This window comes from Vicugna pacos, chromosome 13, assembly GCF_048564905.1.
Source record: "Vicugna pacos chromosome 13, VicPac4, whole genome shotgun sequence".
NCBI classification, from domain to species: domain Eukaryota; kingdom Metazoa; phylum Chordata; class Mammalia; order Artiodactyla; family Camelidae; genus Vicugna; species Vicugna pacos.
In genome coordinates, this window is record NC_132999.1 from 59556826 (window position 1) to 59569923 (window position 13098).

General features: G+C 54.6%; 1 protein-coding gene across 2 annotated transcripts in view; it reads right to left on the reverse strand.

The window, feature by feature from the left end:
• DRAXIN (dorsal inhibitory axon guidance protein) overlaps positions 1–13098 on the reverse strand; it is a 21819-nt gene continuing 8721 nt past the window's right edge. Inside the window, exons 2-7 of one of the 2 annotated variants that reach the window (XM_072975387.1) lie at positions 9250–9695; positions 8181–8371; positions 6845–6956; positions 6350–6439; positions 4771–4860; positions 1–1274 (exon numbers count right to left, since the gene is read on the reverse strand). In XM_072975387.1, coding sequence (XP_072831488.1) covers positions 1162–1274; positions 4771–4860; positions 6350–6439; positions 6845–6956; positions 8181–8371; positions 9250–9685 — 1032 coding nt within the window. In that variant the 5' untranslated portion in view covers positions 9686–9695 and the 3' untranslated portion in view covers positions 1–1161. Of the gene's footprint in view, positions 1275–4770; positions 4861–6349; positions 6440–6844; positions 6957–8180; positions 8372–9249; positions 9741–13098 lie in introns of those variants that run through there. The other variant, XM_006196657.4, reaches the window with a different exon arrangement.

Sequence of the window (13098 nt, forward strand, 5' to 3'; positions counted from 1 at the left end):
TGTGCATGGGCAACGTGTGTATTTTTTGAGTCCATGCTTGCATTAGATTCTCAAAGGACATGAACTACAAAAGCCAAAGAACCCCTGGAATGGCAACTGTCGGGCAACTCCAAAGTGCACGTCCCAAGACTGGGCGAGCAGAGCCATAGAAACAGGGAAGAGCATTATTGGTTCCTTCCGACAGCTCCCAGCGGCAGGGGCCAGTCTGCCCAGATCATGCCTTACAAGCAAGCAAGTGCTTAATGCACATTTTGTTTTTAAAATGATACACTTTGTGCAGGGAAGGAAGATAAGAGTCAGTCCAGCCTTCACCACAGCAAAAGGAACTACGAGGGAACATGTCTCACTGAAAGCCATGGAGAACCTGGAATAAGTCCTTAGTTGTGGAGCAGCAAGGTCGTGGGCCTTGGAGCTCGACAGGTCCAGGTTCAGATGCCAGCTCCACCCTTTACTTCCTAGGACCTGGTGCTCTCATTGGGGTTCCTGGTCCACCAGCATCCACATGCCCCGAAGCTTGTTAGAAATGCAGAATCTACTGAATTGAAATCTACATTTTAACCAGATCCCCAGGGGATTCTTACACAGGTGAAGGTTGGAGGAGCATTGATCTGGGAGCCTGGACAAGTCGGATAACCCTACCTCCGTTTCCTCCCCTGTAAAATGGTAACCATGCCTTCTTTAAAAGGTCACGTAATAAATGAGATAACGTATGCCCCGCGTTTAGTACAGTGCCTGGTACATAGGAAGCGCTGCATATTCATCTCCTGCCCTTGGGTTCCCTGTCTCTCAGGGAGTTTCCATTCTTTCCAGCTCAAAACCCGCTTTCTTTTTTAACTTGAAGCCGTTGCAGTGCTACTGTCGGACAGTAGAGGGCACTCTCGACATTGCCATCGCGGAGAACCCGGACAACGGGATGCGCAGGCGGCGTGGGTCTCCCATCGGCCAGGTGGTGGCTGCAGGTGTACTGCTGCTCGGCTCGTGGGCTGGGGCAGGTCGCCCAGGGCTCTCCTCCCGGGGCTGAGTGTCCTGGCCCTGAGCCTGCAGCCTCAGTCATCGGGTCCTCCGTTTGATCTGCCACCGCTACTTATAAACAAATCGCCCGGCTTCACGAAGCCTCCCGCGTTCAGCCCCCAGGCCTGGGGAGGCGCCTTGCGCCGGCCGCTAGACGTTGATGAAGGATCCCTGGTCGCCATTGGCCGTTTCGGGCTCCACGCAGCGCCCTTTCCTCCGCGTGACCCTGCGGTTCCGGTGGAATTTGGCGTAGCAACGCAGCCCTGAGCGAAGAGAGGCAAGCGGGTCAAGGGTGCGACCAGCAGTCCCCTCTCCCCAACCCTCTGGGACCCCCTGCATCCTCCCACCACCATCCACTTCTTTATTCAGCCCTACAACCAGCCCATCCCCCCACAGCAGCCTGAATGGGCTTAAAAAAGAGAATCATCAGAGGAAGAAGCCAAGAGTGAACAGATGGAGCACAGGGGATATTTAGGGCCATGAAACTATTCTGTGTGATACTATTATGGTGGCTACATGTCTATGCATTTGTTAAAACCCATAGACAAAGAGTGAACCCTAATGTAAATTACAGATTTTAGTTAATAATAATGTATCAATATTGGGTCAATTGTAAAAAGTGTACCACACTAATGTAAGGTAATAGGAGAAAGTGCGTGTGTGTGTGGGGGGGTGCATATGAGAACTCTGTATTTTCTGCACAATCTTTCTATACACCTAAAACTGTTCTGAAAAATAGTCTATAAAAAACCTTTCTAAAAGAGATGCAGATTCTGCCCTCCCCTGTAAAACCTCTCATGGCTCCCCACTGTGCTCCAAAGGAAACCTAAGTGTCTTATCCTGACTTACAAGACCCTCTGGGACCTGGACCTGCCTCCTGTCTGCTTTCCACCCCGTACTCCTCCTCACTCTCTAACTCCAGCCATACCCAGTCTTTTTGCTTTTTCTCAGCCATTTTTGGCCTCAGGGCCTTTGCACTTGCTGCTCTCACAGCCAGAAACCCCTTCCTGAAGCTCTTTGCATGGCTGGCTCCTTTACAGCCTTCAGGTCTCAAAGGGTCCCTCCCTGACCACCTTAATTAAAGTAGGCATGACCCTCCTGACCCAGGGAGGGTTCCCTGGCTGTGGCTCTATCTGGCCACAGGCATCTCCTGACATACATGGGTAGACATATTTTTTATTTAAGGCCACATCCTTCTGATGGGCGGTAGGAATTGGGGGAGAGATGTCACTGTGGCCTAAGCAATCCCTACATTTCAGTTTAGGAGTGGCTACAGGGAGAGAGGACATCACTACTTTAAGATCCTCTTATGTCACTGTCAAGAGAATAAAGGAATTGCTGTGAAGTTCGTGTTTGGGGTCTAGAATTTACACCTGGGTTACTGGGCTTTCAGACCTGTAGCCACACAAGTGACACTTGGGAGGGAACAGGGGGCCATGGGCAGGAGTAATCGGTAGCCACAGGAGCCCATCCTGAACCTTCCAGAACCCAGGCTGGCCTTGAGTGCTGGACTTCAGCCCTGGTACCCGTGCTCAGCATTTCAGGATTTCTCAGAAGTCCTCAGGATTCCTGGTCCTCATGAGGGTTCTTGGTATCACCTAGATCCCTCTGGTGTGGCATCTTGGTGACAATGTCTTCCTGGACCATCTTTAATGAACTGTCATTTCCACTCTAAATTTTTTTTTTCTGGAGCCTGTGTCTCCAGGGAGGAAGTAAGAGTTGTGGTGGGACCAACCAGGGTAACAGGGGTCAGAGGAAATGAGCAGATGGGGTTTTGGATGCACACATATTTTTTGGACGCCTAGAAAGCTGTGCCTTCCCACCTAAGGCCCAGGGAAGGAAGGAAGGACGGCTTCCTGGGCAGTGGGGCCGCACACTGAGCACCCAGTGGGGCATGTACAGCTCAGTAGGGCCACATCCCCCTCACCTAGGCAAGCTGAACTCTGAGGACCTGGCACTATTCTGGGCTCCCTGGACTGGAGTGGCCTCCAGCCCACTCTGCCCCTCAGTCTCCTTCTCTGCAAAATGGGCCCCCATCCCTGCACACAGGTAACAGAAGGCAGCTTTCCAGCATCTCCCTGCTCCCCGACCCTGCCTGCCTCCATCCCCTTACCTCCCAGCTGTTCCCCCGTGTATACACCCTTGCCCTGCACAGTCCTGCAGCCAGTGTGAGATTTTATACTCCTAAATCAGACCAGGTCATTCCCCTGCTTAAAACCTGCTGATATCTTCCAATTACAAATCGAATAAGGCCAATAAGGTGCTGGGGTGATATTCCCCCACCAGCTTCTCCCACCTCCCCTTGTGCCACTTTCCCCATTGGCCATGGTGTGCCAGGCTCACTCAAACATGCCAGCCTCATTCCTGCCTGAGGTCATTGGCTTTGCACTTACCCGGGACTCTCTCTCCCTCCCTCCACCCCCACCTTCAGGTGTCTGGTTCTGCTGTCTGCTCCTGTCCATCCTCCCTAACACAACTCCCAGACTCCTCATCAGCCCAGCCTGGATTGTTTTCTTTACAGGCCTTACTAGTTTCTAAAGGCAACTAATTATTTGCTTATGGTCTGCTCATCTCCCTAGAATGGAATCCATGAGTGCAGAACCCGCTGGTTCTCTTTGCTGCTGAGTCCCCAGTGTCCTGAACAGAACCCGACACAGAGGAGGCACTCAATGAGTATTTCTTGACTGAGTGGATGCGTGAATAATCGGACCTAAGCAGCTTTATTGCTTTCACAGCAGATAATTTTTGAGGCTATGAGCAAAAATAGGGCCTATGTCTCAGGATGGTCCATAGAGGAGCTGAGACCAAACTCCCTCACTCATGAGATGTCAACACTGGACATGGGATGACAGTGAGCAATTGTGCATTTTTGGTATTTTGTTTTTAAAAGAGTGCTTTTCTCTTAGAAATACATACTGAAATAGTCATAGATGAAATATCTGTAAACTCCCAAGAGTTGCTTCAAAATTGTATTGGAACGGGGGAACTGGATGGGGGTGGGGCAGGCAGCACAGATGGGCTGTGAGTGATAATTATTAAAGGTGGGTGATGGGAAATCCCCCGTTATACTATTCTGACTATGTTAATATGTGTTGGAAAATTTTCAGAATACAAAATTTAAACTATGCCCCCACTTTTCTAGTTGTGTAGGTTTGGGCAAGTCACTTAATCTTTCTGTGCCTCAGTTTGCTCTCATGTGAAGTGGGGATAATAGTAGCCCCCTTCCCGGGATGGTTGTGAGGATTAAGGAGATAACGGGTAAAGTGCTTAGCACAGAGCCCGGCACACCTGGGCACACCTGAGCAGCAGGGCACGTACCGCTCCAGGTGGGAGCTTGGAGGAGTTAAAGAGAGAGCTGGGCATGTGCATCCTTCCCTGGGATGGTGCTGGAAAATCCACCCCCACCCCGTGTTATCATACTTGGAATGCCTTTCCTGGGATAGAATTCTGGTTTGAAAGTACCGCCTTCTCAAGTTTGATCTCAAAATTTTAAAAGATACACTCCTTTCTCCTCCCTTCTGCTGCCCCCAGATCTTGGGAGATCATGCCAGCTTGGGTTTCAAGAGGTGAGGAAAGCAAATCTGAGCAACGATGCCAGGAATCGAGACTAACTGAGTTCACAGACTGGGAAGGCACCGAGCAAAGCTTTCCTGCTAGGTCTTCTCTTCTCTTCTCTTCTCTTCCCACCCAGCTTCCAGGAGGAATGGAGGTTGTGGGGTTCTCAGCAGGCACCGAGGGGGCCCCCAGCGTCGGGCTCACCTTCCACACACATGCAGTCATCGAAGCATTTGTTGTTCAGGCCTCGGTTGTGGGGCGTGCAGAGATGCTCCCGAAGGTCGCAGCAGGTCCCTGCACACAAGGCAAGCACACGCAGTCAACCATGCTGCGCGGATCCTCCCTGCCGCCCTGCACACACTCCCACTGGACAGAAGATCCATCATCTCCGTGGCGGGGCTGTCCCTGGCAGGGTGGGCCATCTGGTGCGAAAGGCTCCCAAGCTGAACCATCGATGGATGTAAAGGCCGAGACCCCCCCCCAGAGACAGGCGGCAGAGACCCCAGCTGCCCCAGAAGGGTAGTTGATTGATCCTGGGAGGAGCGAAGGCGCTGTGGGATCCCCTCCTGGGAGAGTGGATGGAACAGCTGGGGGCTGCCAGGTATGGAGCCAGCTTGGAGCTGGGCGGGGCCTCAGGGATCACTGACCAACGTCCTCTTTTGACAGCTGGGAAAACAGAATCCCCTGGGAGGCAGGCTCGAGGCCCGGCCTCGGCCCCCATGGAGACAGTTCTTGGAGCCACTGTACAGTTGACCCAAACTTGAGCCTTTTGTTTCTGCTCAGGGTGAAAACAATGGTTTAGAAAGGAGGACAGCCTGTTGGAGCTGGTGGCCTGGCTTATACGATGCCAAATGGCTGGTTTGGTTGCTGTTCTGTAGAGTATTCTGGACACTGAATTAACAATCGCCATGGAGCTGTGCCACTCGGATCACCCCCCACCCCCTCCAGAAAGCATTTGCCGTCCATTGGCCAGGAGAGCAGGTAGCTGCTAGCCTCCGGCTGTTAACACCTGCAGGGAACACCTGGGCCGACTGTCACACTGTCCCTGGGCAGAACAGCGCAGGCAGTGACTGGCTCGGCGGGGGTGCCAGGGCCTGGCTATTCCTGCCCAGTGTGGGCCTCTGCTAACAGGTAATCTTTGTCCTGGAGCTCCCTGTCCACCTGGCCGAGATGGCATCGCAGGTCTCCTGTCTGTTCCTGCTTCCTCCCACTTCTATCCTTCAGGGGCCTCACCAACCCCCACCCCAGCCACCCCCACCCTGAGACACCCTGCAGCTTCTAACTCCACCTCAGCAATGGCTTCCCGGAGGTCCCAACTGACCCATCAAGGGCCAGCGTTTAGGCCATCAGTCAAAACACCAGGCCCCCGTTTACAGACTGTCTTGACGGGCTGAGCTGCTGAACAGGTCAGGATATCATTGAAGCACTCCCAGAAGCCCAGCAGAGTTGTGATGGGACAAGGATAGAATTAAGCTGGACCAGATGTTAGGAGGGAACCAGGCAGACTCAGGTTTGAGCCACTTCCTAGCTGTGTGACCTTGGCCGAAACACTTAGCCTCTCTGAGGCTCAGTTTCCTTGCCTGAAAATTGGGGATGACAGGGTCTCGTTCTTCAGGTTGCTGTGAGGATTAGGTAGAATGAAATATGACAGTGGCTCTCAGCAATGTGGTTATTATTTCCTGTCCCTAAAGGATGCTGCTCACCTATCTGGGAGCACCTGCCTCCACCCCCTCCCCCTCCAGGTTCCCAGCCTAGTGCCTCGAACATGATACTGGTTCGGTACCTGGCAGGCAGTCTTGGTGATGGTCGCAGGGCTCCCCTTCAGCTGGTGATGTTTCGTTACCATCACTGGAGAGTTTACCCCGGTGTTTCTCTGGGGACAACAGGATCTGTCGTCAGAGGCTGAGGCTCAGCAGAGCAGAGGGGTTACGCACAGGATGCCAATGTCAGAGTGTTCACACCGCCGTTCCCGCGGTGTGGCTTGGATGAGATACGACAACCTCTCTGTGCCTCAGTATTCTCTTCTCTAAAGTGGGATCAACAGCAGTACTGATCTAATTTTTTTTCCTTCCCCAGGACAAAATGAATTGCTACGTGGAAACATTTGGCGTGAGATGGGCACTTGAGAGCAGCATTTCCATTTTGGGGGTCCTTCCCATTCTAGGCTCCATGCCTCCCACCCCTCTGCGGACATCTGTAGGTCGGGCTGGGCTCACCAGCAGATGGTGGGGGAGGGGAGGGAGCCCGGCACAGGAGTGGCGGGGGTGGGTAGACATACCTTTCTTCTTCGTAGAGGGCCAGACCTTGGGTTTTAAGTCTTCGTAATCGGTCCAGTCGAACAAGGCCATGTCCAGTGTGGGCATCACCTCCCCATCAGGCCTGGGCTGAGCCTGCAGAGGCGGGTGGAGAGGAGGGAGCCTGAAGTTCCCAGCAGATGGAAGAAGGAATGTGGGGCCCGGGGGCCAGAGGACGAAGGAGGGGCTCCTCAGAGGCCAGCTCGTCCTGTGCTGGACAGCCCAGAATCCAGCCCGGGGACACGGAGACAGCTGCCAGGGCTGCATGGGTAGTCTGCTGACAGAGCACAGACCCCATGCAGGATGGTGTCTACAGGCAGCCGATGATGCAGCCTGGAGAACGATCTACTGGGCCTTCTAAGGGAGGGGCTGGGAAGGCAGTCACGCCTGCTCAGGAGAAGCCCAGCTGTTCGCTCCCCTGCCCCTTCATCCCGCTGCGGAAGTCATCAGCACTCGGTGGCACTGTTTCGGCCACGGCCAGGGGTCAGTTCTGCTTGCAGCCCCAGCCAGTGGTCTCGGGGCTGGATCTGCGCACAGTAGGACGTGGACAATAACGGCACTTTCTAGAGCCAGGCTCAACGGCTGGGCTTTAGGGGGCTGGGACAGCACGGATCCCCATGGATTCCTCGGAGATGCCCCATTGTTTTATGAGTCTCTCAGGGAGATGCAAGACCCAGAAAGAAAATAAGAAAAGATCTATTGCTAAAAAGAGTTTTTTATTTCTTCTACATATATATTTTATTGATCATTTTTAATGAGTTTCTTTTGAAATGAATTTCAAAGCCACGGGAGAGGTGCAATGGTGCACCTTGTGTTAATTACAAGACTATACACTCTCCATCTCGACTCACCAATGGTTGGTGTATTTGCCACTTTTGCTTGCTTGCTCCCTCTCTGGGTATCCTTTTTTAAAGGTCTGAAGCAGATGGGTCAAAGTGTTAACTAAAGCTTGTTAATTCTGGACTCTGGGGACAGGGTTGTAAAAATTATTATTCTCTGCGCTTTTCAGTATGCATAAAATTCTTCCCCAAGAGCCTTACTTTTCTAGATGGAGAGAGCAGTGTGCTGAGCCCACACTTGCTTCCTTGGCTCCCCCTAGAGTGAGCCCCCAGGACCACTGCCTGGACAGTGACAGTCCTCTTTGGACAGTGTGCACTGGCTGGAGCTGGGCTGGATGAGCAACAGGAGACCTGGCTTCCATCCAGTCCCTGTGGCCTGGACCAACTCCTTCCTGCCCCTGTGCCTCAGTCTCCCTAAATGTACTAAGAAGGGTTAGCATGACATGGTCGCAAGGACTTTTCCAGCTCCGAGGCTCCTTACCTGGGGCCACAGGGAAGTGACAGGCAGGATCAGGGACTCTTCTGTGGCAGGTGCCGCCTCAAAGGTGGTTAAGTAAAGTATGGTGGGGGCCAGGCTGGTGGAGGATTCCTCCATCGTGGCATCTGGTGCCTGGTCTTCTGAGACCTCCGCCTTCTTCATCAGGGAGCTGGGGCCTCTGACCAAGGCTCGGCCTGAGACAAGGAGCAGGAAACACAGGGACTTGATCTGCTTGCTACTCCGTATCAGCCCACAGCAGAACCCACATTTCCTGCTGCGAACAAGGGGGAGGCAGGAGAGAGAAAGACGTGACACCTCTCCTTGGGTCAGCTGTGTCCAGGTCGGGGGACACTGTTTCAGCATCAAGAGAAAGCTGAGAATTAACCAGTAACAACCACTGCCCACTGCCCCTGACAAGGGCCAGGCACCATTCTAAGTCCTCGAGAAATCAAGCCGTTTCTGAAGCTACACTGAGGGTAGGAGGGGCCGTGACCCTCATTTTGCAGAGGGAGAAACCAAGACAGAGAAAGGCGACTCGCCCCAGACCAGTAAATGGTAGAGCCCAGATCTGAACTCAGGCAGATCTGGCTTCAGAGTCTAAGTTCTCAGCCTCTGCTCTACGCTTTAGAGTTGTTGAAGTGATATGCTTGCAGGGCACTGAACTGTTTCATCTCAACTCAGGACTTACGGTAGGGTGGATTTAGGTCAGACACGAGGTAGAACTTCCTGATTTAGGAGGATGATCAATTGATGAGACTGAGCTTCTATTGCCACATATTCTTCTCCTCCTCCCATGCTCCACCCCTAGGCCTTTCCCAGCCTCCTGACCAGATCCCTCCGACTTTAGCGAGACCCCCTCCCTTCCTCTGGATGTTCACTACCTGCCCATTTTGGGGGTCTCTGGATGTCCTCCCAGGGACCTCATGCCACTGACACTTCTCTCCCAGCCTCCCTGTTCTGGCCCAGGAGTCCCCTTGGCCATTTGGGTCTGAGACCTCTCCTCGCGGCCCCCCACCTCCAAGCCTCCCTCCCTTTCACAGCAGGCCCCGCCCACTCGCAGGTCTCCAGCTACCTCTGTGCGGTTTCAACCTCTCCTTGCGTCTCTTGTGCTCCCTGCCGCGTTTCTTCACCCTTTCTGACCCTGGAGACCGGTTCTCCTCCTCAGGGTAGGGCAGTGTCAGCCCCAGCAGCAGATTCTTGTCCTGCAGCAGGCCTGCAGGACTCTGTCCAGGCAGCAGCCCCCCTGCCCCTGGCAGCCTGGAGGCCTGCCTGGTGGCAGTGACCACTGCCCCGTCCCAGGCCCGGCCCCGCTCCTTCTTGCCCAGGCCCCGACGGCGGTGGTGGCTGGCCTGAGGCATCCACAGTGCTGGGCCTGGGAGGTCGATGTGATTCTCAGGGAGGTCCTGAGCAGGGCTTCCAAGTCCCAGGGAATCTGCCAGACTCAGGTCCAGGAGCAGCAGGAGGGCGAAGAACAGCATGGGGGCAACGCGCGTGGCGGGCCCAGCCATGGGCCCTTCCCTGCAAGAAAAGTAGCACTAATGTTGGGGGGCGGGTGCAGCTCTGCAGCCCTCCTCGTCCCCACTCCCCAACCCCCTCCCTCGTACTATTATAGCCCAGTGTTTCTCAACAGGGATGGAGGGGACTTTAACCCTCAGGGGACATTTGGCAACATCTAGAGATATTTTTGGTTGCACAGAACTGTCCCCCACATCAGGGAACACTGCCCCCGAAAGACCGCAGTGCCGAGGCTGCGAACCCCTGGGTTAAATGTCTGAGCAGCACCCAGGTTCCAGGTTAGTCTAGAATTCCTTTCCCTGCAGGGACCTCTGCCTGTGGCCAAGATCCCTGGAATGAGCTGAGTGTCTCTAAGCTCAGAAATAGGTCTGTAGTCCCAGAGACTTGACTCACAGCCTAAATTCAATCTAACAATAGCGTTGGAGCACATGCAGGAATCTTGTTCGGCGCCTTGTGTGAATTTATATCACTTAGCCATTTCAGCACCTCTCTGAAGTGGCTCCTATTGTTTTCTGACACGGAAATGAAGGCTCTGAGAGGTTAAGTCACACGGAGTAGGTGACATTTATGTAACTGCTCTGCCTTTGCTCTGAACCCCTGCGTGCTGTCCCGGGACAGCTCAGCCCTTGCCGTTTCTTTTCCTCCAAGCTCCAGGCGGGTTCTGACACAACACTGTCCCCGCTGGGGTGCGGCGGCCTTTGGAGGCTTGGCTCAGACCCCGCAGGGTGGGGTGAGCACCGCTGACCTCCTGGGGGGACAGCGCCCCCTGCTGTACCGGAAGTGGAGCCTCCTTAGGGGACCTCAGTGCTCTCCCCGGAGGAAGAAGCAGACCCTGGGATGTTCCAAAGGAACTTGGAGGTAAGGCTCTGGAGACCGGTGGCTGGGGGTAGGGGGTATCCCACTCCCTGGGACCCCCTCCCCCACCGCCCTCGCCCCTGCACCAGCCTCACGGCATCCAGACAAGTTGGGCACAAGGTTAGCCAGGCTAATTGAATTTTTATGGCCTCCCCGGGACTCCTGCCTATCCCATTAGGCTTTAAAAGGTGCTTACACAACCGTTTCCTTGTGATTTGTGTCCATGTAATTGCCCAGGGCCACGGAGAGGTTGATGGGCCAGTGGTGACTGCTGGCATCTCCCCCGCTAGCCCCCTCAGTTCTCGTAGCCCCACAACTGGCCATCCCACCCCAGGTCCACCTTTAGCGAACCCTGAACGAGGGGTGCTTGAAATGGGCAGGGAGGGCAGGCTGACCCACTCAGAGAGGGAGGGAAACGGTTCCTCCCTGCCTGGTCACCGGCCACCTGTTTTCCTACTCTTCCTCCTGGCCTGCTGTGTCCTGGTCCCCCAGGAGGCCCAGGACCCTGGCCTCCACTGCCCTGGGCTCTGCCCCACCAGCCTCACCCCCAAGCCTTTCCGTAATGAGGGCCCTAGAGGCTGGTGCTCGGCAGCCAGGTGGGAGGAGGGGCCCATTGGAGAGACCTGTCCATCAAGATTGTTCTGCTGCCAGGGACCCCTCCAATCCTACTTCCAAGCCTGAGGCAGATGCCAGGCTGCATTCGCCACACTCCCCCCTCCACTCCCTGTGACTGAGAATGGCTGAATCTATGTTGGATGTTGTCTCCGGTCCAGCCCTGCCCGTCTGTCCTGTGGGGACATCACATCTGTGGCCTGGGAGAAGCCCACAGAGCGCCCCCAACAACGGGAAACCTTTGGGATGTTGGCCAGTGAATGGAATCCCTCCATCTTGGGGTAGAGAGAAGTTTGGCAGGACACCCAAAAAGTGCAGGCAGGAGACCAGATGAAGCTCGGCAGACGGGTGGGGGAGGGCAGACCCACGGTGTCTGTGGGCAGCCTGCTGTCCCGGGGACACACACGAGGTCAGCCAATGACTCAGAGCCCGTCTCTGAGCATGGTGACCAGCCTGGGCACTCAACTCAGAGGACAGCTCTTCCCCTGCAGAGCCAAGAGATGAAGCCCAGCTTCCCAACCCAAGCCCCTCTCCAGCATCATGACCCCACCCATATCTGCCATCTCGCTTTCTCACTGAAGTCCTATTGCCAAGCCCTTGCCAGTGGCCTGGGTCTGTTCATTGTTCCCAGGAACCCCAACTTCAGTGCCATCTTTGTTCCCTCCCTCCCTTCACACCCCGTAAGTCATGTATGCAGCCAGCCCGGGTCAGGGATGGGGGGATTTCAGTATGCAGGCTGAAGCACCCCTCGTGGAGCCATCCCTCTCCCCAGACCTTATCTGCACCATGCTGCCCCCAGACCCAGCCCATACTGCTGCCAGATTACTCTGATCATGCTCACAACTGTCCATGGCTCCCTGCCGCCTTCCCATATAACCACAGACTACCCGCTTTGGTACTCAAGATCTTGTATACTATGGCCCCAACCTAACTTTGCAGCCCTGACTTCTATTTCCTCCCCTTCATGGCCAACAGAGACTGTTCCCTGGGGCTCAAAGATACCCCATCTTTCTTGTCTTTCCGTTCTCGCCGAGGCTGTTCTTTCTGCCTGGAACAACCTCTCCTCTCCACCCCATCCCTCTCTGCCCAAATTCTGCCCAGCCTCTGGGACTCATCCCAAATACGCTGTCCGCCAGAAAGCCTTCTTTAGTCCCCTAATTAGATGCGCTCCCCCCTCGGAGCTCCCACACAGCTTTGTCCAGCTCATTTCCTGCGGGGGCAATCAGCTTTTTCTTTTAAAGTCCCCGACTAGCCAAGAAGATCTGTCCCACTTTCCCCTCCGTTCCTACAGTATCTACAGGACCCTGCAAATATAGGCACTGACAACTATGGATCAGAATAGAAGTGGACTGAGTACAACTGAACTGACACCTGAGCAGACGATCACAAATAAATTCCCAGGGGGTGTGTGTGTGTGTGTGAGAGAGAGAGAGAGACAGAGAGGGGGAGAGAGAGAAAGACAGAGGGAGAGAGAGAGCTGGAGTGAGGGCTGGGGACCCTGACATCTCTTTGCCCCGAAGACTGCACAGAGCCCTCTGTGCAAGCCCACAGGATTTGTACTTGAATCCTGGCACAGCCCAGCAGCCAAGGTGCCAGTCTGGCAAAGAGCCACTCAGGAAACATGGGCTGTTACAGAAGTCGTGCCAAGGAGCCACAGCCATGAGGGCTCCCATCCATTTCTGTCACTCTGGAAGCCAGTTGGAGGCTGCCTGGCAAAGCACCAAGCATACAAGAGAAAAGGGGCAGCAGGTGCCCCACCTCCCTGCCCTGCCTGTCAGCCCTGGATGCATCTCCTGTGGCTGGCTTACAAAGCCTACTCTTCTGGGCCTGGGTCTGATCCCCCTCAGACTGGGGACATTCAACAGCCTGAAGTCACCCTGGACAACAACCGTCACGGGACATAAGGACCACCTACAGCCTAGATCTAATAGTGACTCAC